This window comes from Suncus etruscus, chromosome 5 (genome assembly GCF_024139225.1).
Source record: "Suncus etruscus isolate mSunEtr1 chromosome 5, mSunEtr1.pri.cur, whole genome shotgun sequence".
NCBI classification, from domain to species: Eukaryota; Metazoa; Chordata; class Mammalia; order Eulipotyphla; family Soricidae; genus Suncus; species Suncus etruscus.
Window position 1 is genome coordinate 154006430 of NC_064852.1, and position 22807 is coordinate 154029236.

Here is a 22807-nt window from a genome sequence, read left to right on the forward strand (position 1 = left end):
GACTCCTGCCTCTGCACTCAGAAATCACTCTTGGCAGAGGTCTGGGGTCTATATGGAATAGCAGGGATGAATCTGGATTGACTGTGAGCAAGGCAAGGTCCCTCCCTGCTGTACTGTCTCTTCAGCTTCTCTGGCCCTCCACTTTTCAAGAGGAAAAACCTTCATTAGAGCCAGGAGCCAGGTCTGGAGAGCACTCCACAAAGGAGGGGAGTGCTCAGGAGATTGTGACTTGAGAGTATGCCAGCTCTTACCTTTGACAGTGGGGTGTTTTTACTGTAAATTTAGGGCAGGGGTGTGTGTGTGTGGGGAATCCCACCTCAGGTCCAGCTGGCTGCCTGCATTTTTGGACTCTAGAATTGTGTTTCCATGCTTTGGTTCCTGAGGGACGACCCCAAGCTTTCCGGAAGGTTCTGCATGAATCTTATGCAGGGCAGGCCAGCGGCTGGACCCACCTCAGCTGTTCCATTCACATAACAATTTCCCTGGCTTCAGGATGTCTGCGGTGCTTTTGGAAGCTGACAGGCACGGTCCCCAAGGAAGGCTGATCGCTCTGTGTCTGTGGCTTCCTTGAAGAGCCAGAATTGTGGTGTGAGTGAGGAGATGTGGAGTTTATGTTCAGGATTGTATGTCGTGTCTGGCTTGGCCGCTTAGTAGCAGTTGATCTTGGCCAGGCCCAACCTCCTTTTCCTGAACTGATGAATGAGACTGGAAATGGCCGCCTGGTCTAACTCACACGATGTTTTTTCCCACTTAAAAAAATGCTTATGGGGGCCAGAGTGATAGCACAGCATTTGCCTTGCAAGCTGCTGACCAGGAGGGACCCAGATTCAATAACTGGCATCCCATATGATCCCCTGAGCTTGCCAAGAGCGATTTCTGAGTGCAGAGCCAGGAGTAATCCTTGAGCACCACCGTGTGTGGCCCAAAAACCAAAATAAAAAAGAAATAAAGAAAAATAAATACTTAGCAAGGGCTAGAGATGCAGTACAGGATAAACAAGTGCTTGCTTTGCTGGTGGCTAACCCAGGTTCTATCACTGGCCCTATCTGTTTGTCCCCTGGCCCCACCAGGAGTGGCCCCCTGAGTCTAGGAATAAGAAAGGAATAATAAGCTAGGAATAAGAAAGCCCTGAGCACTGCCAGGTGTGGCTCAAAAACAAACAAAAAGAATGCCATAGGGAAGAATTATATTTGGTTTTTGCCTGTTTTATAAGTAGTCATGGGAGGGGGCAAGAGTGATAGAACAGGGGCCGGAGAAATAGCATGGAGGTAATGAGTTTGCCTTTCATGCAGAAGGACGGTGGTTCGAATCCCAGCATCCCATATGGTTCCTGGTGCCTGCCAGGGGCAATTTCTGAGCACAGAGCCAGGATTAACCCCTGAGCGCTGCCAGGTGTGACCCAAAAACAAAAACAAAAACAAAAAAAAGAGTGATAGAACAGCAGGTAGAGTGTTTACCTCATATGCAGTTAACTTTGGTCTGATGCCTGGCATCCCATATGGTCCCCGAGCCCACCAGGAGTGACCCCTGAATACTGCCAGATGTGTCCCTAAAACCAAAACCTGGGCCCGGAGAGATAGCACAGCGGCGTTTGCCTTGCAAGCAGCCGATCCAGGACCAAAGGTGGTTGGTTCGAATCCCGGTGTCCCATAGGGTCCCCCGTGCCTGCCAGGAGCTATTTCTGAGCAGACAGCCAGAAGTAACCCCTGAACACCGCCGGGTGTGTCCCAAAAACCAAACCAAACCAAACCAAAACAAACAAACAAAAAAAAAAAACCCAAACCAATCAAACAAACAAAAATGTAGTTATAGGGTGCTAGAGTGATAGTACAGTCAGGAGGGCATTTGCCTTGCACATGCTGGTTCAGGTTTGATCCCCGCATCCCATATGGTCCCTCAAACTGGAAATAAGCCCTAGCCCTAAGCACTGTTGGATGTGGCCCCCAGTCCAACAACTGAAAAGCCCCTAAGAGTACTTATAGGGTTGTTGAGTGGCAGCAAGGCCGCTAAAGGGCTGAGTAAAGGCTTTGGTGCAAGAAGATAGATTTGCTCCCCAGAATCACATGGTCCCCCAATTACTACTGGAGAGGCTTCCACAATAATAGCAACAACAAAAAATAATAAGAAAAGGGGGCCATACAGATAGCATGGAAGGCTTTCATGCAGAAGGACAGTGGTTTGAATTCCTACATTCCATATGGTCCTCTGAGCCTGCCAGGAGCGATTTCTAAGCATAGAGCCAGGAGTCACCCCTGAGCGCTGCAGGGTGTGGCCAAAAAAAAAAAGAGTTGGTGCAGACTTGTCTGTGGGATATAAGGGAAATAAAAGACAGTGTGGGAATGATATCCATAGACAATAGAGATGAGCTTTAGGAGGACCAGTAGGAAGCTTGCCATAAAGAGCAGAGGGGCAATTAGAATAGAGAAGGGCTGGGCCCGGAGATATAGCACAGCAGCGTTTGCCTTGCAAGCAGCCGATCCAGAATCAAAGGTGGTTGGTTTGAATCCCGGTGTCCCATAGGGTCCCCCGTGCCTGCCAGGAGCTAAAAAAAGAAAGAATAGAGAAGGGCTAATATGAAAGGAACATTCATGGCACCCCTTCATTAGCAGCAGTGCAAACCACAATGTCAAAAATGAAGAGAGAGAGAGAGAGAGAGAGAGAGAGAGAGATGTGCACTAGTGAAGGTTGTTTTACATTGTATGATTGTAACTCAATCATAAATCACTTTGTGGGGAAAAGAAACTATTATGAACAACCTTGTAACCATGGTGTTTAAATAAAAAAAAAAAAAAGGTGGTGCAGAAATCTACTCTGTTTTGAAAGTGCACTGTGGAGTAAAGTAGTATTTCAGTTTCAAGTTCAAATTTAAAGTAATTTTTTGTTTGTGTTTAGGCCACACATGGCAGTGCTCAGGATTAACTCCTGGCTCTGTGCTCAGGGATCACTTATAGCAGTGTTTGGGGGACCATAAGGGGTGCTGAGGGATCGAACTCAGGTTGGCCCAAAACAAAGCAAAACCCCTGTCCTCTTGCTCCAGTCCCTCTCCCCTTAAAATGACTTTTAAACTGCAGCAAGTCGCTGTGCTCTGAATCATTCCTGTTCCATTTCTTCTCTGTGTGCCCTCAGAATTGGATGTGTGTGCTTTGGGGGACCATGGCTGTGAACATTCTTGTGTTAGCCTCAGGGACTCATTCGTGTGCCAGTGTTATGAAGGGTACAAGCTCAGTGAGGACGGCAAGACCTGCAGGAGTAAGTGGGGTTATGTTCTTAAATTTTGTTTCTTTTGGTTTTCCATTTGGGACACTTAGTGGTGCTCAGAGGTGGTTCCTGACGCTGAGTTCAGGAGTGACTTCGACTGGTCACTCAGGGGAGCACATTGGTATCTTTTATTTGAACTCTGAAGTCTGTCTGATTGCACTGCCAGGCAAGTGCCTTAACCTCTGTACTACCATCTCTTCATTCCTGGAGTCTGCTTTTAATGGTATCAGCCCTCGAGGCTGTCTGACTTCTGCAGAAACCCAGAGTCTGATCTCTGAATAAAGCAGGTACTTCAGAAACCACGTCAGTGCCTCAAGGCCACTCAGTGGGAACGTGGGATCCAAAATGGAATCGGATCCTGAGCCCCGACCCAGATCTGGACAACAGTAGTGATATTGGTCCATTTGTTGAAACAAATATGTTGCTGCTATTTTCGATGTTGATTGATAAGGGAAACTAACTATGGGATTTCTAGGAAGTTTGTACTATTGTCTGGATGTTTTTAAAGCTCCCCCGCAAACAATATGATGACCAGACACGAGGATGTAGCCTAATGGTATTGCACTTGTTTTGCAGGTAAGAATCTGGGTTCAGGGCTCAGAGAGCTAGTCCAGGGATTAAGGAGTTTGTCTTGCCCTCCGTGACCCTGATTTAATCCCCAGCATCACATATGGTCCCCAGCGCACTGCCCGGTATGGCCCCTGAGCTCAGAGTGAGGTGTCTCTGAGCACTTCTGGGTGTGAACACCCTCCAAAAAAATTAAAATCATAGAAAGCTATGTCCTAAATGGAGTCTCGCCGCATCTCAAGCACCACAGAGGGGTGGGAATGGATATCCCAAAGAAAATGATTTCTAGAGTTACTGTCATCTCTAATCTCAAACTACTCAAAACACCTCACAAACAGCAACTCTGGGTGGCATATTTAAAGATGGGAGTGCACAAGGAGTCTAGAGTTAATCCCATGACAGTATACTTCAGGGGTGGACAAACCCTGTATCTCCTAGGTCGAGGGAATTCCCTCTACAATAACCCCAATAGTTACTGTGCCTATGCAGGGGAATACAGAAAAGGAGAAAAAAAAAACACAAAACAATTATTTTTCCACATGTTTATTTATTGATTGATCGATTTTTTTTGACGTCTTTATTTTGGTGTGGAGATTATGGTTGATGTCTCCAATATTATTTTATTTTATTTTGTCTTGTCTTTCTCTTTCTTTTTGCACTCAAGCATGAGTTGATTTCAGAACCGAGACTATAGTGTGGTGCCTATCTTTATTGCTGTAGTGCTCACCGGTTATTTAATTCGATAATTTTTTCGGTATTGTTGTGGTATTTCAATTACCTTTTTCACATCCTCTCTCAAACTGAGGTTGGAAGCCTCTAGAGAGACTCACCCCATTTTCAGCATATTTGACTTTTGACTTCGTTTTTTTTTTTCTTTTTCCTCTTATTTTGTACCCCATCCTATTGCTTTTCTTGCCTTCAAACAAAACCACATACCTCGATTTTTCTAGCTCTGCCTCTTAAATAGAAGGGGAAACGAGGGTTTCAGGACCAAACAGATATGTGATCACTAATAGTAAGCAGACAAACAGGGGTCCACCTACTCTAGCAGCCCGGGGGGTGATGGTGGGGTATATGGGTTGTAGAAAGGGAACTAGAATGGGAGAGGACATAGTTGATGATGGGTATTCCCCTGACCCAATGTTAATATGTATCTAAAATACTACTGTGAAAGATATGTAAGCCATTATGGAAAAAAAATATGTAAAAACAGAAACTTCCTTTGACTTACATGTATTATTATTATATCAATTATATCATATGTTATGTTATATCACTATATTATGTTATGTTAGTTTACCTCATTATGTTAATCAATTATTTTGTCTCCTAAATAAATTCTTACAAAAAAATAAAAATAAATGAAAAACTCACACACACACAAAAAAAAAGATGGGAGTGCAATGGAGAATTGGTAGAGAAGTTAAGGTACTTAGCTTGCATGTCACCAACCCCACTTTGATCCCTAGCACCCCAGCACCGTAGAAGGCCCCTACCAAGCACTGCTAGAAGTTACTCCTAGTAACACCCTCCCCCCCAAAAAAAACCCACAAAAATGAACTGGAGAGAGAGTACAGGCATAATGCATGTTCCTGATCTGGGCACAGCATATAATTCTCTTGGCCCCTCCAGGAAGGATCCCTGAGCACAGTGCCAGGAGTGTGTCCTGAGCACTGCTAAGTGTGACCTAACCTCATCCTTCCTCCTTTAAAGCCTAGATAGACAAGCAAGTCACTCCTGAGCACCAAGACAGAAATAGCCCCTGAGCACTAAGGAGTGGGATTACAAAATAAAAATATAAATAATTATTTTTTGGAGGGGATTTTTTGGGTCACACCTGGCAACGCTCAGGGGTTACTCCTGGCTCTGCACTCAGAAGTCACTCCTGGCAGGCTCAGGGGACTGTATAGGATGCTAGGAATTGAACTGGGCTTCGTCCGGTGTTGACTATGTGCAAGGCAAATGCCCTACCGCTGTGCTATCACACTGGCCCCAATATAAATTATTCTTTTTTGTTTGTTTGTTTTTTGGGCCACACCCGGTGATGATCAAGGGTTACTCCTGGCTCTGTGCACAGAAATTGCTCCTGGCTTGGGGACCATATGGGACGCTGGGGGATCAAACTGCATTCATCCTGGGTCAGCTGTGTGCAAGGCAAATGCCCTACCATTGTGCCATCACTCTGGCCCCAATATAAATCATTCTTTAAAAGGGATAAGTAAGGGGCTGGAGTGGTGGTGTAAGCAGTGGGATGTTTGCCTTGCACACACTAACCTAGAACGAATCAAAGTTTAATCCCCGACATCCCATATGGTCCCCCAAGCCAGGAGCAATTTCTGAGCACAGAGCCAGGAGTGATCCCTGAGCGTCACTGGGTGTGGCCCAAAAAGCAAAAAAAAGGGTGGGGAGATAAGTAGAATTTCCAGTTTTTCATGTTTTTTGTTTTTTTTTTTTTTTTTTTTTTTTTTTTGTTTTTTGGGCCACACCCGGCGGTGCTCAGGGGTTACTCCTGGCTATCTGCTCAGAAATAGCTCCTGGCAGGCATGGGGGACCATATGGGACACCGGGATTCGAACCAACCACCTTTGGTCCTTATCGGCTGGTTGCAAGGCAAACACCGCTGTGCTATCTCTCCGGGCCCTCATGTTTTCATGTTTCCAGAATTTCATGTTTTCCAGTTATGATTAACTTTTGTTCAAAATCTTTATTTTCAAATGTATTTTTATTTTAGGGGCTGGAGAGATAGCACAGTGGTAGGGCCTTTGCTTTGCCTGCAGCAGATTTGTACAGACAATGGTTCAAATTCCGGCATCCCATATAGTACCTCATGCCTACCAGAAGCACTTCTGAGCGCAGACCCAGGAGTAACCCCTGAGCGCCACTGGGTGTGACCTAAAAACCAAAACAATTTATTTATTTATTTTAGGTCACACCCGGCAGCACTCAGGGGTTACTCCTGGCTCTATGCTCAGAAATGGATCCTGGCAGGCTCGGGGGACCATATGGGTCACTGGGATTTGAACCACTGTCCTTCTGCATGAAAGGCAAACATCTTACCTCCATGCTATCTCTCCAGCCCCTATTTTTATTTTAGACACAGTAGTTTACAGTTCTGTTAATAGCAGGGCCCCATGCTACAGTGTCCTATCACCACACATCCCTGAGAGTGTCCTATTTGTCCCCATTGTCCCAGTTTATCTCACCTCAATAAATGGAATTCTTGGGGCCGGGAGGTGGCGCTGGAGGTAAGGTGCCTGCCTTGCCTGCGCTAGCCTTGGACGGACCGCGGTTCGATCCCCCGACGTCCCATAGGGTCCCCCAAGCCAGGAGCGACTTCTGAGCGCATAGCCAGGAGTAACCCCTGAGTGTTACCGGGTGTGGCCCAAAAACCAAAATAAATAAATAAATAAATAAATAAATAAATAAATAAATAAATAAATAAATAAATGGAATTCTTTTTATATATATATATAGATGAAATTCTTTGTTTTTGTTTTTGTTTTTGGGCCACACCCGGTGTTGCTCAGGGGTCACTCCTGGCTGTCTGCTCAGAAACAGCTCCTGGCAGGCCCGGGGGACCCTATGGGACACCGGGATTCGAACCAACCACCTCTGGTCCTGGATCGGCTGCTTGCAAGGCAAACGCCGCTGTGCTATCTCTCCCTCCGGGCCCAGATGAAATTCTTGTTCCCCACCTTTGGGACATGGCCCAAAATTAGATTTTCATGGTTAGTGTTATTCACCAACTATTCTTTCTAGTGTCTTAAGCTTCTCTGAGGCTATTGGGGGCTTGCATTCTTAAGGCCCCCAACTTGGTGCTGGGGACAAGGAGACTAGGGAAGAATTTGGAGAGGGCACCTATATTAGATGGGCCTGAGGCCCAGCTGTACTCCATACCTGAGCCCAGCCTGTCCCCCCATCACAGAGTCCCAACCACCATTTTCCTCTCTCCTTCATTCTGCCCCTATCCCCGGCTCCCTGGCATAGCTGGGGCAGGGGATGGGGGATAGATGGATATAGAGAAAGAATGGATAAAGAAGGAATGGAGAGAGTGAGGAAGGGTAGAATGGATGGAAGAAAGGACTGAGGAAGAAGGGAGCAAAGGATGGAGGATGGATGGATGGATGGATAAATGGATGGATGGATGGATAGGGATAAAGATGGGTAGATGGTGGAGGGTGGTGGATGTGTGTCTGCATGAATGGGTGGATGGATGGATGGATGGATGGATGGATGGATGGATGGGTGGGTGGGTGGGTGGGTAAATGGTTAGTGGGTAGATGGATGGTCAAACAGGTGGATGGGGGAACAGGTGGATAGATGAATGGGTATGTGGATGGATGGATGTTTGGCTCTCTAACTGGGTAGATGGTTGGATGGTGGGATGATGATTAGTAGGTGGATGAATGGTCAGGCTAATGGCTGGGGGAGCAGTGGATAGAAGAATCAGTGAATGAATGAATGGATGGATGGATGGATGGTGAGTGGCTGGTTGATTGGGTGGTTGAATGGCAGGATAGTGGGCAAGATGGAGAGGGTCCAACCCCGCAGTGTCTGTCCTCAGGGCGAGACCCCTGCCAAGAAGGAGCACATGACTGTGAGCACCTGTGTGTGAGCAACGGCCTCTCCTACAGCTGCAGGTGCCGGGATGGCTTCCGCCTGGCGCCCAATGGGAGACACTGCCTTCGTGAGTACTGGCGGCAGCAGAGGGGGGGGTGTCCCTGGGCTCAGCCCTGTCCTCACCCTGCCTGGGCTTTGCTCTCCATCTGCTGCTCCCTCAGCCCTCTGTCATTCCTCAGGTGAGGTCCTGCCAGGGCTTTTGACCTCCTTCTCCCAACAGAAGGCAAAAGACCCCCCCCCCCCATGTCTCTACAGCCTCTGCGAGCTACTGGGTGTGTCCCAAAATAAAATTCAGAGGGGACTATATAGGATACCAGGAATCAAACCCAGATTAGCCTGGCCCAATAAATGGATTTCTAAAACTAAAATGTAGTCCCCCAAGCACTGCCAGAAATTACCCCTGAGCACAGAGTCAGGAGTAACCCTTGAACACTGCTAGGGTTGACCAGAGAAAAAAAAGGCAACAAAAAACTAAAATGTATAAAATAGTAGAGTATTTGGGAAATCAGCCACATGGAAAATCAAAACCCAGAGCCACACCAAATAAATCTTAAAACTAACTTATATATGTTCAGGATTATAAACCACTGTAACAGCGATGATGATGCTAATAAGCCTAGAACCCCCAAATGTCCAGTGTGCCACTTCTTCTGGTGGCCTTGATATTAAAAACATTTCATATTACTTATAATAAGTCTAAGACCAGTGAGACTGTACAGTGGGGAGAATGCTTGGCTTGTATGTGGCCAACCTAGGCTCCATCCCCAGCATCCCATACGATCCTATAAGCACTGCCAGGAGTAATTCCTGAGCACAGAGTCCTGTACGCTACTGACCCAAAACAAACATACAAGAGAAATCAGAAAATAACAAAATCCCACAACACTTCACTCTACCATTTGGCTGTAGGAACCAAAGTTTCCAGGGAGTTTTTCCCTGCATCTCAGGGTCCCAGAAATAGAGGGAACATGCAGGTGAGGGCCGCTGGCTGCATCCACACAGCTGGTCTTTGGAGCCAGGTGGCTGCGGCCTGCATGCCACAGCACTGCCCACAGCCTGGCTTTCTCCAGGGAAGGATGCCTGCAAGTCCATGGCGCATGGCTGTGAGCACATGTGTGTCAACCGCGGCAGCTCCTATGTCTGCAAATGCTCTGAGGGCTTCGTGCTGGCCGAGGATGGGAAACATTGCAAATGTAAGTGATGGCATCTTGGCATTTAGCCTTCCTAGGTCTCGGAGCAAGTAGGGAGGCGGCTTCCAAGGGAGCACCTGCCAGTATCTGCATGTCTTGTGCCCCAAGAACCAGCAAGGAAGTTTCATGACTACACTGGGAAGGAAACTGGGTTTTAGCCACTTTCACTCTCTGACCCCAGAGGGCTCCTGGAAAGAAAGAGAAAACCTGGGATAGGGTCAGAGCGATAACACAGCTGATAGGATGTTTGCCTTGCACACAGTCAACCCGGATTCGAACCCCAGAATCCCATATATTCCCTGAGCCTACCAGGAGTAATTTATGAGCACAGAGCCAGGAGTAAACCCTGACCTGTTTTTGTTTGTTTGTTTTTTTGTTTTGTTTTTGCTTTGTTTTGGAGCTATATTCAGTGGTGTTTGTAAAATTAAATAATAAAAGGCCCTTTGGATGGGCTTGGATGGTGGTGGATGGTGATGGAGGCCTTTTTCCTCCAGCCCAGGACCACATGTATCCAACTCCTTTTCAGCCAGCGGTCCCCAACTTCTGGATAGCAACAGGTAGAGAACTCACTCATAGGCAGGCTTCAGGAAATATCAGCTTTATTCACGCCCTAGCCAACATGTGTGGCTTCTCTCATAACCTTTTACGCTGGATTCCTATTTAGCCCTGCATTGTACCTTGTCCCTCAGGGATCTCCTCTCCTGCTACTTCTCCATCCATGCAAATCCCCTTTTGCCCCTGAGGCCAAATCTTTTGTAACCTCCCCAAGACCCCTCCCAGAAATGGGAAGGTCTTTCTTGTGGGTAAGGTTACAGGAAGAATGGGGGGATGGGGCTACATCCAGGTGTTATTCTTGACTCTGTGCTCGGAAACCACTCCTGGAGATGTTGAGGGACCCTATGGGATACTGGGGCTCAAAGCCAGGTTAGCTGCATATAAGGCAAACACCCTCCCCGTGATGCTAAACACTGGCCACAGGTTTATATTAATTTTAAAATGTAAAGGAAAAAGACAAACAAGATTGAGCAAGATAAGCATCATGGGGAGGAATTCCAGTACAGTCAAATAAAAATGAAAGCGAGAAACCAGGGGTCTTTGTTGAAAAGAATCAAGGTGCCAGTGGAAGCATCGTTTTCCATCTGTGTCTGAGCTCCCGGAAAGGGTGCTTGAGGACAACACTCCAAGTCCACACAGAGACTAAGAGGCTGTCAGGGCAGTCATAAACCCAGAATTCTGGCTGTCCATAGAGGCTGTCTCTGCCCTCCGTTTGAGGCTGCAGCGCTAGATTTGGTGGGCAAGAAAGTGTAAATGGGAACTTGGGGCCGAGCAATAGCACAGTGGGGAGGGCATTTGCCTTGCTTGTAGCTGACCTGGGTTTGATCCCCAGCATCCTGTAGGGTCCCCCAAGTATCTCCAGGAGTGATTTCTGAGCACAGAGTCAGCAATAACCACTGAACACCACTGGGTATGGCCCAAAAACAAAGCAAAAAAAAAAAAAAGTGTAATGAGAAAAAGGAAAAAGACAGGCTTGTGCTGGAAAATTATTCCAATGTTTCCAAAATCTAGGTGCCACCTTCATTCCTGCAACATATTTGGTGTGCTGAATCCCATATAGACCCCGAATGTCAATGCAGCTCAGAGTTGGCCTTTCCTTCTTTGACTAATGATCAATAGATCTTGAATAAAGAGGACATTTAATGGAGGACAAGGAACTTCCTAACATATTCCTCAACACATGTCCTCCCAGTGCTCCAACACACAGTTATGTCCACATGCTCTTCAGGCCCAAGCATAGAATTTGATTTTTTCACTTCTTGCAGGGGTCTCAAACTCACGGGCCGCAAACGGCCTTCCGTACAACATTTTGTGGCCCTGCCCTAGAGGAATCTTTTTTTGTTTTGTTTTGTTTGTTTTAGTTGTTTGGGTCACACACCCCCAATGTTCAAGGCTTACTACTGACTTTGCACTCAAGGATTGCCCCGACTTTGCCTCCTGCGGCCCCCAGGTAAATTGAGTTTGAGACCTCTGGTCTAGGGGGACCACATAGGATGCTGGGGTTCGAACATGGGTTGGCCATGTGCAAGACAAAGCTCTACCCACTGTGCTATAGTTCTGGCTTCAGCATGGACATATTTTTACATATGTGGACCTTACTTATGTTGTTCTGTTTCTCTTGCAAAGATGAAGCAACTCTTTGGTAGAGAAAAGAGAAGGTTTTATAACATACTGGAGATTGTTTGAAATGAGATCAGCTATTGGTATCTGCATATTGTTCTGAGGTAGCCCTCCTATAAATAACACCACTGGGGAAACTTCTTGCCCTGTCCAGATGCCTGCAGTATTTGATAGTGTCCAGCACCCACCAGCTGAGTGCCCTACAAAGCCTTTGCCTGAAGAGTTTTTAGCCCTAATTTGAATTCCAAGATCCATGGGTCAGCAGGAGACCAGGACTTCCACCCACTAACTGTGCTTCCTAGACGCTGATTGCCTACAGGTGTTGGGGCTGAGATAAATGTGCCCCGATAACGGGACAGCTTTTAGCCAGAGCAGGCATGATTCCAGAACTAGCTGTGTGTGATACACATACTGACCCGGACCAGGCTGGATCTCAGGGATTTTTTTCTTGTCTGAATTGTTATCCTTCTGGCACCTGTGGGTCTTGAAATGGGTGGAGTGTTGGACATGCACTCGTGTAGAATGGCTCCTGGGAAGAGGCCTTCACTGAAAGCCATTGCCCCGTGGTCTGTCAGAGTGCCAGTCCTGGAGTGATGCCACCTTCTGAACAAAGTTAGAGCAGTTTCCTAGATGCTGTAGGGTCTTATTTTTGGTTACAATGCTATGTATTTTCTGCTGGTGAAAAGAACTGTTTTGATCAATTTGACAAGCCACATCAAAAGATGAGACTGACATTGCTGGTTTGAGTATGACGTTGTTGGTGTGAATCTCCCACTGCTCCTGATTCCTCTCTGAACACTTTACAGCCAAGCACAGGTGTTTTTATATTTTCTCACCCACTGAGGCCTAGTTTTCTTCAGGTCTTGCGTTGTAAGATTTCGGTTTTGAATCCTTTGACTGCTTCAGCCTTTTTTCCTTTCTGTCCTCCTAGGGTGCACGGAAGGTCCAATTGATTTGGTCTTCGTGATCGATGGATCCAAAAGCCTTGGGGAGGAGAACTTTGAGATCGTGAAGCAGTTTGTTACCAGCATCATCGATTCCCTGGCCGTGTCCCCCAAAGCAGCACGTGTGGGGCTGCTGCAGTACTCCACGCAGGTCCGCACAGAGTTCACCCTGCGGGACTTCAGCTCGGCCAAAGACATGAAGAAGGCCGTGGCCTACATGAAGTACATGGGCAAGGGCTCCATGACTGGCCTGGCCCTCAAACACATGTTCGAGAGAAGCTTCACCCAGGCTGAAGGAGCCAGGCCTCTCTCTAGTCGGGTGCCCCGTGTGGCCATCGTGTTCACGGATGGGCGGGCTCAGGATGATGTCTCCGAGTGGGCCAATAAAGCCAAAGCCAATGGTAATAGGGGAGAGGGAGTGTGGGCTTACTTCCAGCATCTAATTCAGAGGCTACTACAGGACAGAGCAGATTTCTTTGAGAGTGCAGAAGGGCTTCCTGTCAATCCATGCCAGCTACCTTTACCGCCACCTAGTGGCCATAGTGGAGGGCCCAGTCTACACACCTGAGTCTTCAGTCCCATGAGCCCCAGGAAAACATCCATGAGCTAATCTAACTCCTAGATTGCAATGAGCCACCCAAGTGCTAGATGAAATATGGTTAGTTGGGGGCCAGAGCAATAGCACAGCAATAGGGCTATGCCTTGCACGCAGCTAACCCCGGGACAGACCTGGGTTCAATTCCCAGTATCCCATATGAGCCTGAGCCTGTCAGGAGCGATTTCTGAGCTCAGAGTCAGGAATAACTCCTGGCAGTTGACGTATTTGGGGGAGGGTTGCAGTGAGTGATTCCTTCAGCTTCAATGGCCCTCTCTGGTGAGAGGCTAGGTGGAATGTTGGGGAGGGGGTGTCTGTCTGAGGAATCCAGAGCTCCTCAGAGTCAGCTCTGGGTCTGTTCTTCCTCCTACCAAGGGTGAGCAGAGGGCAGCATTATGTGGCACTGGGGACATATGTGGTCCCTACCCCATACCTCAGAGGAGTGGAATCCAAGGTGGGAGGGCCCACATTGGACCTGCATCTTAGACTGCTCCCAGGGAGTCCATCTGGGGAACCGCTGCAACAGCTCTTACCTCCCTAAACCCACCTCTCCAGGTGGGGTCGAAGTGGCAGATGTAAAGGCCGGAGCTATAGTACAGTGGGGTGTTCATTTGCCTTGCACATAGCCAACCTGAGTTTGATCCCTGGCATCCTAGAGGGTCCTGTTAGCCCTGCCAGGAATGATTCTTGAGGGCGGAGCTAGGAGTGACCTTTGAGCATTATCAGGTGTGGTCCCCAAAAGTCAAAGATATGTTCAGTGACCTTTCCAGGCCTCAACTCCCCCTCCTAGGAATCTCCCCTCACTTTTCCTGGAGTCAGATGGCAAAAGGCTCTCTTCAGGCGTCTTCCTGACCATGACGCCGGCATACCTCTTGCCGTGTCTGCAGGTGTGACACTGTATGCCGTGGGCGTGGGGAAGGCCATCGAGGAAGAGCTGCAGGAGATTGCGTCGGCGCCCCCTGACAGGCACCTCTTCTATGCCGAAGACTTCAGCACCATGGGCCAGATCAGTGACAAGCTGAAGAAGGGCATCTGCCAAGGTACCTACCAAGCAGGGCACCCTGGGGCACTGAGACCCCAGGCCTGAGCCATCCTGGAGAAATGCAGCTGCATCTCCCAGAGGTAGAGATCACATGGCCATGTGCTCCTTCACATGCTGCTCCTTCACCCAAACCCTAGACATGCTGGCTTGTTTGCTTTATTGGTTTAGGGGGTCACCTCTGGCTCTGCACTCAGGGATCACTCCTGACGAACTCAGGTTTCGGGGATCAAACACAGGTTGGCCGCATGCAAGGCTAAATGCCTTGCCTGCTGTTCTATCACGGCCACCCCTAGAATTCAACTGAGCCCCAGATGCTACTGGAACTTGGGGTCACAGGAAGGCAAGAAGCAGGTACTCCTGGAAGCCTACAGAGGGAACCCCAGGCTCTGCTGCTGTCCAGCCAGGGCCAGGGGCAATTCTGCCTGTCCTTCCATTCCCTGGGGGCCAAGCCCACACTCCAGTAATGCCAGTCTTCATCATGTGTCTGTTTGTCGGTTTGTCTGCTCCCACGGAAGGACAGAGCGAGGTGGCGGAGTCAGTAGGGCAGGCCTGGCCCAGCTGCTGTACTGGTACATAAAGTTCTGCCTCTCACCACTTCTGCTGATCCTGATACCCCTACCTGCCACCCCCCTTTCACCCTTGGGCATCTTTCCTGCCCACTTATGTCCTGTGCCATAGCAGGGGCCACAGAGACACGAAGCAAGACCATGGAAGGGGCTAGAGTAGCCAGGGACACTTGGATCACACAGATTAAACTATTGCAGTGCCCCAGGAAGGCAGCAGCCACGGCTTATGTGCAGCGCTGTCTCATAGTCAGTGTGTTTTCCCACAGCTCTGGAAGATGCTGACCGTAGCCAAGACTCCCCTGCAGGGGACCAGCATGAAAAGGAGCAGCAGCCCCCAGGTGAGGATAAAGTACCACTCATTCTTGAGCCTCTGGCAGATGTGGCCTGAATGAGTGAGGAAGGGTTGTTGTGTGTGTAGGTCCTGAGCTAAATTTCCAGCACCATTAGAAATTCATTAAATTAAATTAAACCTATTAAATAAGAATACATGTATATATACATACTTACAAAGAGAGCATGGAGGGGTCAGAGTGATAGTACCTCAGGGAAGGCACTTGCCTTGCATGCAGTTAGAGCACAGAGTCAGGAGTAACTTGAGCATTGTCAAGTGTGGGATCCCCTCAAAAAATAAAATATGGCTGGAAAGATAGTATGGGAGGAAAGATACTTGCCTTGGCATGTGGTGGATCTTGGTTCAAATCCTTGGTTTGATTTCCCCAGGACACATGATCGCCTAAAGCAATGCCTGGGGTTTCTTCTGAGCAAGGAGCCTGGAGTAACCCTGAGCATCACTGAATATGGCCCACCAAATGCAAAATAGAGAGGGGCTAGAGGGATAGCTCAAGGGACTGACTGGAATGCAGGCTTTGCTGAAAGCCTGGGTTTGATCCTCTGCACTACTAGATTAACCCCTGAGCACCCCAAATATTGGCAATTGTGGCCCAAAACTAAAACAAAAAATATATTTGGGGGCCATACATGGTGGTGCTCAGGGGTTACTCCTGGCTCTGCACCAGGGGAATCACATCTGGAGGTGCTCAGGGGACCCTATGGGATATAGGGGATCGAACCCAGGTCAGCCATGTGCAAGGCAAGTACCCTACCCTGCACTATCACTCTGGCCTCAAAAGATTTTTGGATTTGGGGCCAAAGTGATAGCACAGCAGTAGAGCGTTTGCCTTGCATGCGGCTGACCCAGGACGGACCTCAGTTCAATCCCCGGTCTCCCATATGGTACCCCAAGCCAGGAGTGATTTCTGAGAGCATAGCTAGGAGTAACCCCTGAGTGTCACTGAGTGTGGCCCAAAAATACAAAAAAATTTTTTTTGGTTTTGGTTTTGGGGCCATACCTGGCAGCACTGTGGGGTTCTTCCTGGCTCTGTGCTCAGAAATTACTCCCGGCAATCTTGGGGAATCTTATGGGATGCTGGGATTGATCCCAGGTCAGCCTTGCGCAAGGCAAGTGCTGTACTACAACTCTGGTCTCAAAAAAAATATTTTTATTACAAATAAAATCTTAAAGATTAACAAGTAAAAGTTGTGGATTCTCTTGATGCCAGCGTCTTCCCTCCACCACTGGAAATATTCCTCCTGCTCTAAGCCACAGTGGGTTTGAACCTCTGTGCTCAATCTCACCTACAGTTTGTCCCAAAAACAAGTTGGCCCTGCACAGCATCCAGTTCCTCCCGTGACATCTGTCAGTGGGGAGGAAAAGAAGCCATGTGGGCCCGGAGAGATGGCACAGCGGCGTTTGCCTTGCAAGCAGCCGATCCAGGACCAAAGGTGGTTGGTTCGAATCCCGGTGTCCCATATGGTCCCCCGTGCCTGCCAGGAGCTATTTCTAAGCAGACAGCCAGGAGTAACCCCTGAGCACCGCCGGGTGTGGCCCAAAATCCAAAAAAAAAAAAAAAAAGAAGAAGTCATGTGAACTGAGGGTGATTGCAGTTTTCTTTCTCATTCCAGAGTCTGAGTCGTCCACCATACGCATCCAGGACCTCCTGTCCTGTTCAAATTTTGCAGTGCAACACCGATACCTGTTTGAGGAAGGGAACCTCTCGCAGGCTGCACAGAAACTTTCCCACTCACCTAATGTTGCAGGTAAAGCCAGGCCAGCTGCTGGCTCATCAGGCTGCCAGCCTCACCCCTGATCCACAATCCCTGCACAGATGTGGCACAGGACAGGGGGAAGAAGGAAGGAGGAGTGAGGCTAGAAGAGGATCAGTTAAATAAAATATATATGTGCCTAGTTGGGGCCTAATTGATAGCATAGGATTGCATAACAGGGAGGGCATTTGTCTTGCAATGTAGCTGGCCCAGGTTTGATCCCATTGGGTCTCCAGCATGCCAGGAGTAATTTCTAAGAACAGAGCCAGGAGTAACTCTTGAGCACTTCTCGGTGTAGCCCTAAACCAAAACAAACAAAAACCAACAAACCAAATTTAAAATAGGCACATAAACTAAAAAAGAGGTCATGGGCCAGAGTAGGGCATTTGCCTTGCATGAAGTTGACCTGGGACCAATCCCAGCATTCCATATGATCCCCTGAGCTCTGCCAAGAGTGAGTCTTTTTCTTCTTCTTGTGGTTGTTTTTATTTTGGGGTCACACCCGGCAGCGCTCAGGGGTTCCTCCTGGCTCTACGCTCAGAAATCGCTCCTGGCAGGCTTGGGGAACCATATGGGATGCCGGGATTTGAACCACCATCCTTCTGCATGCAAGGCAAATGTTATCTTCTCTGGCCCCCAAGAGTAATTCTTGAGTGCAGAGCTAGAAGTAACCCATGAGCACTGTGGGTGTGGCCCAAAAACAAAAATAAAAGGAAGTGGATGAGAAGGAGAGGAGAGAGACAGGAGAGAGAGGAGAGAGGAAAGAGAGAGGAGAGAGCTTCCTTGCAGGAAACTGATCCTGGTAGAAAATCTGGTCCCCTCGAGGGATAGCACAGTGGGGAGGACATTTGCCTTGTGAAAAGCTGACCTGGCTTCAGTGCCCCCAGCCCATAGGTCTCCCAGGAGGAATTCTTGAGCGCAGAGCCAAGAGTAAACTCTGAGTAACACTAGATGTGGTCCGTAAACCAAAAACGAAGGAAGGAAGGAAGGAAGGAAGGAAGGAAGGAAGGAAGGAAGGAAGGAAGGAAGGAAGGAAGGAAGGAAGGAAGGAAGGGAGGAAGGGAGGAAGGGAGGAAGGGAGGGAGGGAGGGAGGGAATGGAGGGAAAGGAGAGAGGGAGGGAGGGAAGGAGGGAGGGAGGGAGGGAAGGGAGGGAGGGAAGGGAGGCAGAGGGGAAGGGAGGGAAGGGATGGAAAGGAGAGAGGGAGTGAGTGAGGGAGTGAGGGAGTGAGGGAGGGAGGGAGGGAGGGAGGGAGGGAGGGAGGGAGGGAGGGAGGGAGGAGGAAAAAAGAGGGGCCAGAAGAATAGCACAACAAGGAGGGCATTTGTCTTGCATGCTGCTGACCCTGGGTTCAATCCCCAGCATCCTTTAGAGTCCCCAAGTCTACCAGGAGCAATTTCTGAGAACAGAGCCAGGAGTAACATTTGAGGGTCACGGGGCCGGGCGGTGGCGCTAAAGGTAAGGTGCCTGCCTTGACTGCGCTAGCCTCGGACGGACCGCGGTTCGATCCCCCGGCGTCCCATATGGTCCCCCAAGCCAGGAGCGACTTCTGAGCGCATAGCCAGGAGTAACCCCTGAGCATCACCGGGTGTGGCCCAAAAACCAAAAAAAAAAAAAACATTTGAGGGTCACCAGGTGTGACTAAAAAAAAAAAAGAAAAAAAGAAAAGAAAAAAATCTGGTCCCCAAGCACAGCCAGGAGTGATCCCCTGAGTGCAGATTGAAGAATAACTGCTGAACACTGCTGGTGTAGCTCCCCCAAACTAAAACAAATGAGGGGGAACCACCCTCCCTACCATGACTAGAGGCATGTAGGTGTAGCTGATGGGGCAGTAGGGACTGGACTGTCCCCCCTGAGACACCCTTCGAACTGCTTTAAGCCTGTTGACCACTTCTGGGGCACCTGGCGGTCAGAGGTGAGTGCTGTGCACCTGCTTTCTCAGGACGGACCCTGGAAACCAACCATGAGCACTGCAAGTGTGAGGACCTGCTCGCCGCCCAGAGTCTGGCCAGCATGGAGCTCCGGAAGCTGGGACAGCACCATATCCTTTCTCTCACCCCATTTCCTTGCTGGTGAAAGTCTTTTGCTTTTTGTTTTGTTTTGTTTGGGGGCCACACCCAGTGGTGCTCAGGAGTTACTCCTGGCTCTGTGCTCAGAAGTCACCCCTGCAGGCACCAGGACCATATGGAACGCCAGGATCCAAACCCGGGTCTGTCCCAGATCAGCTGCATGCAAGACAAACACCCTGCCGCTGTGCTATCTCTCCAGCCCCAAGTCTTTTGCTTTCACCCAGGGCAAGGCCAGCTGCCCTCCAAGGTTCCTGCTTTCTCTCTGGGCTTTTCAATTGTTCCACAGTCAGACCCGTCACCTAATAAGTTTGCAACACAGAAAAAAACCAAGGTGGGTCTGAGAGATAGCACAAAAAGTGGGTCACTGTCTGTACAGGACTTTTTGTACAGTACTGACACAGGTTCAATCTTTGACATCATACAGGGTCTCCTGAGCACCACCAGGAGTGATTCCTGAGCACAGAGCCAGGAGTAAGCCCTGAGAACATCCAGGTATGCCCCAAACCCAAAACCCAATATGAACAACGAAACAGTCACAGAAAAATATCCACAGGTGTTTCGGGGCCAGAGTAATAGTACAGCAGGGAGGCTGTTTGCCTTGCATGCGACCAACCCAACTTCCATACCCAGCATCCCATAATGTCACCTGAGCCTACCAGGAGTAACCCAAGTGCCGCCAAGTGTGGCCTAAAAACCAAAAAGACAAAACTCAGAGGTCTTAACTCCTCTTTGCTAGGTGGAGACAGAGGCCCACTGGGTCTAAGGTGCATCCAGGCAAAGAATGTTATAGAACGAAGAAGGTTTGTTTATGTTCAAGAACTCCTGACCTTGAAGTCAAGCAATGTAGCTCTGTGGCAGGGTGTGAGCTTGGGGGGTGGGGGTGGGGATGTGGCTCCAGGTTTGATCTCCAGCAATCCAGCCTGGCCAGATGAAACATGCAGAAAACCAGAACTAAGCAAGCTTTTTCACTGACCTTGAGTCACACTGAAGCCACTAAGGGCGTGTGTAGTTTCCGGATCAGACTTCTTTACTTTCTTTTTCTTTTGGTGGCTTGGCAGGAGTGCTCCTTTATAAATCAGCACTCTGCAAGATGACAGCATTCTTCCCAGGGAACAAGAGCCGGTGATTCACTTGGATAACATCACCAGTGAAAGAATGCCTGGGGAGGCTGGAGAAATGAGAACTTGGGGCTTTTACAACCAAGCACCCTGCCAGCTGCCCTGAACTCCAGCTTATAATAAATTTAGTAAGGCGGGCCCAGACCCTTCCTCAGCTCCTATTAGCGAATGCCTAAGGAAATAAGTGAATTCTAAACTTGTTCTGTGTCCATGGGCTTTGGTAGCAAGGCACAGAATACAGCAGTTTTCCTTCTGGAGGCTGGACATCATGCCCAAAGTAACTATGGTTCCAGTAAGTATTGCCACTGAGATGTGGTTCCACGGGACTGAGTGGAGGAAGAGGAAACCTAGGCCCCACATTTGTCCTCAGCTTTTCCCAGTTCCTCAGCTTCACAGGGGACACAGAGCACTTAAAGGAGAGCACAGACCAGAATCCTCCCAGGTTGCTGCATTGGGCATCAGGGTGGAGAAATTCAGGCCCATCTCTTCTGATGTCCTACTTTCCAAGGTCTCATCTTTCTCTTCTTCACTCTCCCAACACAAATTAATTCTGACTTCCAGACCGATGCTAGAGCAAACTCACAAATTAGTGGCTTTACTCATTTAAAAATATGTATGTGCTAGGGAGATGGCTCCAAGGTCTGGAGACATGGGTTAATAGAGGAATTCTGAGTGCAATCAATCCCTAGCTCTTCAGGGTCCCCTAAACACTGTTCAGAGTGAACCTCAGCTACTGAGTGAGGATTAGTTCCTGAGCACTGCTAGGTCTGAGCCCCAAACAAAACAGAAATAAATCAAAGCGAGCTCTCAGGCTTTGAACCTGAAATATTTTGTAGTCCCTGTGCCATAGAGAAATGAGGTACTAGAAACTTGTTTCTTTGTGGAGACCTGACTTACTATGAATTTACATACAAGTCAGTTTTAAAATCCTTAGCAGTTGGGGCTGGTTGCACAGTGGGTAGGACACTTGCCTTGCACGTATTTGACTCAGGTTCAGTCCCTTGCATTCCTTATGATCCCACCAAGAGTTACTCCTGAATGCAGAGCCAGGAGTAACTCCTGAACACTACTAGGTGTGGCCCGAAAACAAAACAAAATAAAATCCTTAGCATGAATGAACAAAGGGACTGTTATTTTTCAGAAGAGTCCAGTTTGAGAGGGGCATGGGTTTTTTGTTTGTTTTTGCCACACCTAGCAGTCTGGAAGAACTTGGGGTAAACATGCTGTCCTAGGCATCGACCTGGGGATGTCCATGTGCAAGGCAAGCGCCTTATCCCCTAGTGCTGTCACTCCACGCAAAACAGGTTTTTATGTAGGCAAATGAAGGTGTTTTTATTTTTTTATTTTTTTTGGTTTTTGGGCCACACCCGGTGATGCTCAGGGGTTACTCCTGGCTATGCGCTCTGAAGTCGCTCCTGGCTTGGGGGACCATATGGGACGCCGGGGGATCGAACCGCGGTCCGTCTCCTAGGCTAGCGCAGGTAAGGCAGGCACCTTACCTCCAGTGCCACCGCCCGGCCCCAAAGGTGTTTTTAAATGTGAAAGAAACCAGGCAATTCCAGTTTCTCTTCCTTAATTTGAGAATTACTAGAAGAAATGACTCAGAGACTGGAGGTCCTGGAGAACCGCCTGAAATACAGATGAAGCTCCCGAATGTTCTGTCCAACGAAGGCACTGCCGGACTTCAGCACGGATTTGTCATCCAGCGATTGCTGGATAGGGGGAAAAAAACCTAACTCAGGTGGAGAAAGCAAGTTTCCACGGAAAAAATGGCCCAAAGTAAACACCGACTTGTAGTCATCTGAGGGGGAAAATATCCATGAAAATTTTAAAATGCATACATATACCAGACGGGGACAGATAAGCGACGCCAGTTTTCTGGAACAGCCTGTGGTCACGTTTGGATCTGCAGAAACCATGGTTAAGTATGAAATGTATGCCTGTCTTCCTCCAGGGGTGCACGGGCAGACATGAAGGTTGTTTTTGTCTTGGTCTTTGCCTTGCTGTGAGCATATGGATGTGTGCATAAAATCAACAGGTCTGTGTATGTGTCTGACAAATTGTTTTTTTTTTTAAAGACAGTATTAAAATTCTCCGAGAACGATATTCTGTGTCTGACTTACCTTATACATGAGAAAGCGGCAACACGCATATTAAACCATGTTGTCTCTCGCAGGTAATCAGAAAAAGAGGTTCCAGGGTTCATCAAATTCAGTGTGTCCCAGAATGTTCTGAGTGTGGAAATTGGGGGTCCTTGTGAGAGTCCATGTGGGCAGACTCCGGAGACCCCTCAGGCGTCCACAGATCAGAACCCAGTTCAGTGCTTTTCGCTCTGTAAACAAGGCTGTGGAAGAGCCCTATTTACTCTGAATATAGCTGGGAATCAAGAGCCTCTATACAAGCAGGTTCAGACTTTATAAAAGCAGGGCCGGAGTGATAGCACAGCAGTAGGGTGTTTGCCTTGCACGTGACTGACCTAGGTGGGACCTGGGTTCAGCCTAGCATCCCATATGGTCCCCCAAGCCAGGGGCTATTGCTAAGCTCATAGCCAGGAGTAACC

General features: G+C 48.5%; 2 protein-coding genes across 2 annotated transcripts in view; one reads left to right on the forward strand and one right to left on the reverse strand.

Annotated features, from left to right (window-relative positions):
* Positions 1-21964, forward strand: part of MATN2 (matrilin 2) — an 89946-nt gene extending 67982 nt beyond the window's left edge. The window contains exons 10-18 of the mRNA XM_049773959.1: positions 3127-3249; positions 8390-8512; positions 9516-9638; positions 12742-13155; positions 14237-14389; positions 15224-15295; positions 16920-17054; positions 19003-19101; positions 21836-21964. Of these exons, the coding sequence (XP_049629916.1) occupies positions 3127-3249; positions 8390-8512; positions 9516-9638; positions 12742-13155; positions 14237-14389; positions 15224-15295; positions 16920-17054; positions 19003-19101; positions 21836-21891 (1298 nt within the window). The 3' untranslated portion in view covers positions 21892-21964. The remainder of the gene's footprint in view (positions 1-3126; positions 3250-8389; positions 8513-9515; positions 9639-12741; positions 13156-14236; positions 14390-15223; positions 15296-16919; positions 17055-19002; positions 19102-21835) is intronic.
* Positions 1-22807, reverse strand: part of TP53INP1 (tumor protein p53 inducible nuclear protein 1) — a 914054-nt gene that overhangs the window by 595265 nt on the left and 295982 nt on the right. The gene's annotated exons all lie outside the window — the stretch shown is intronic.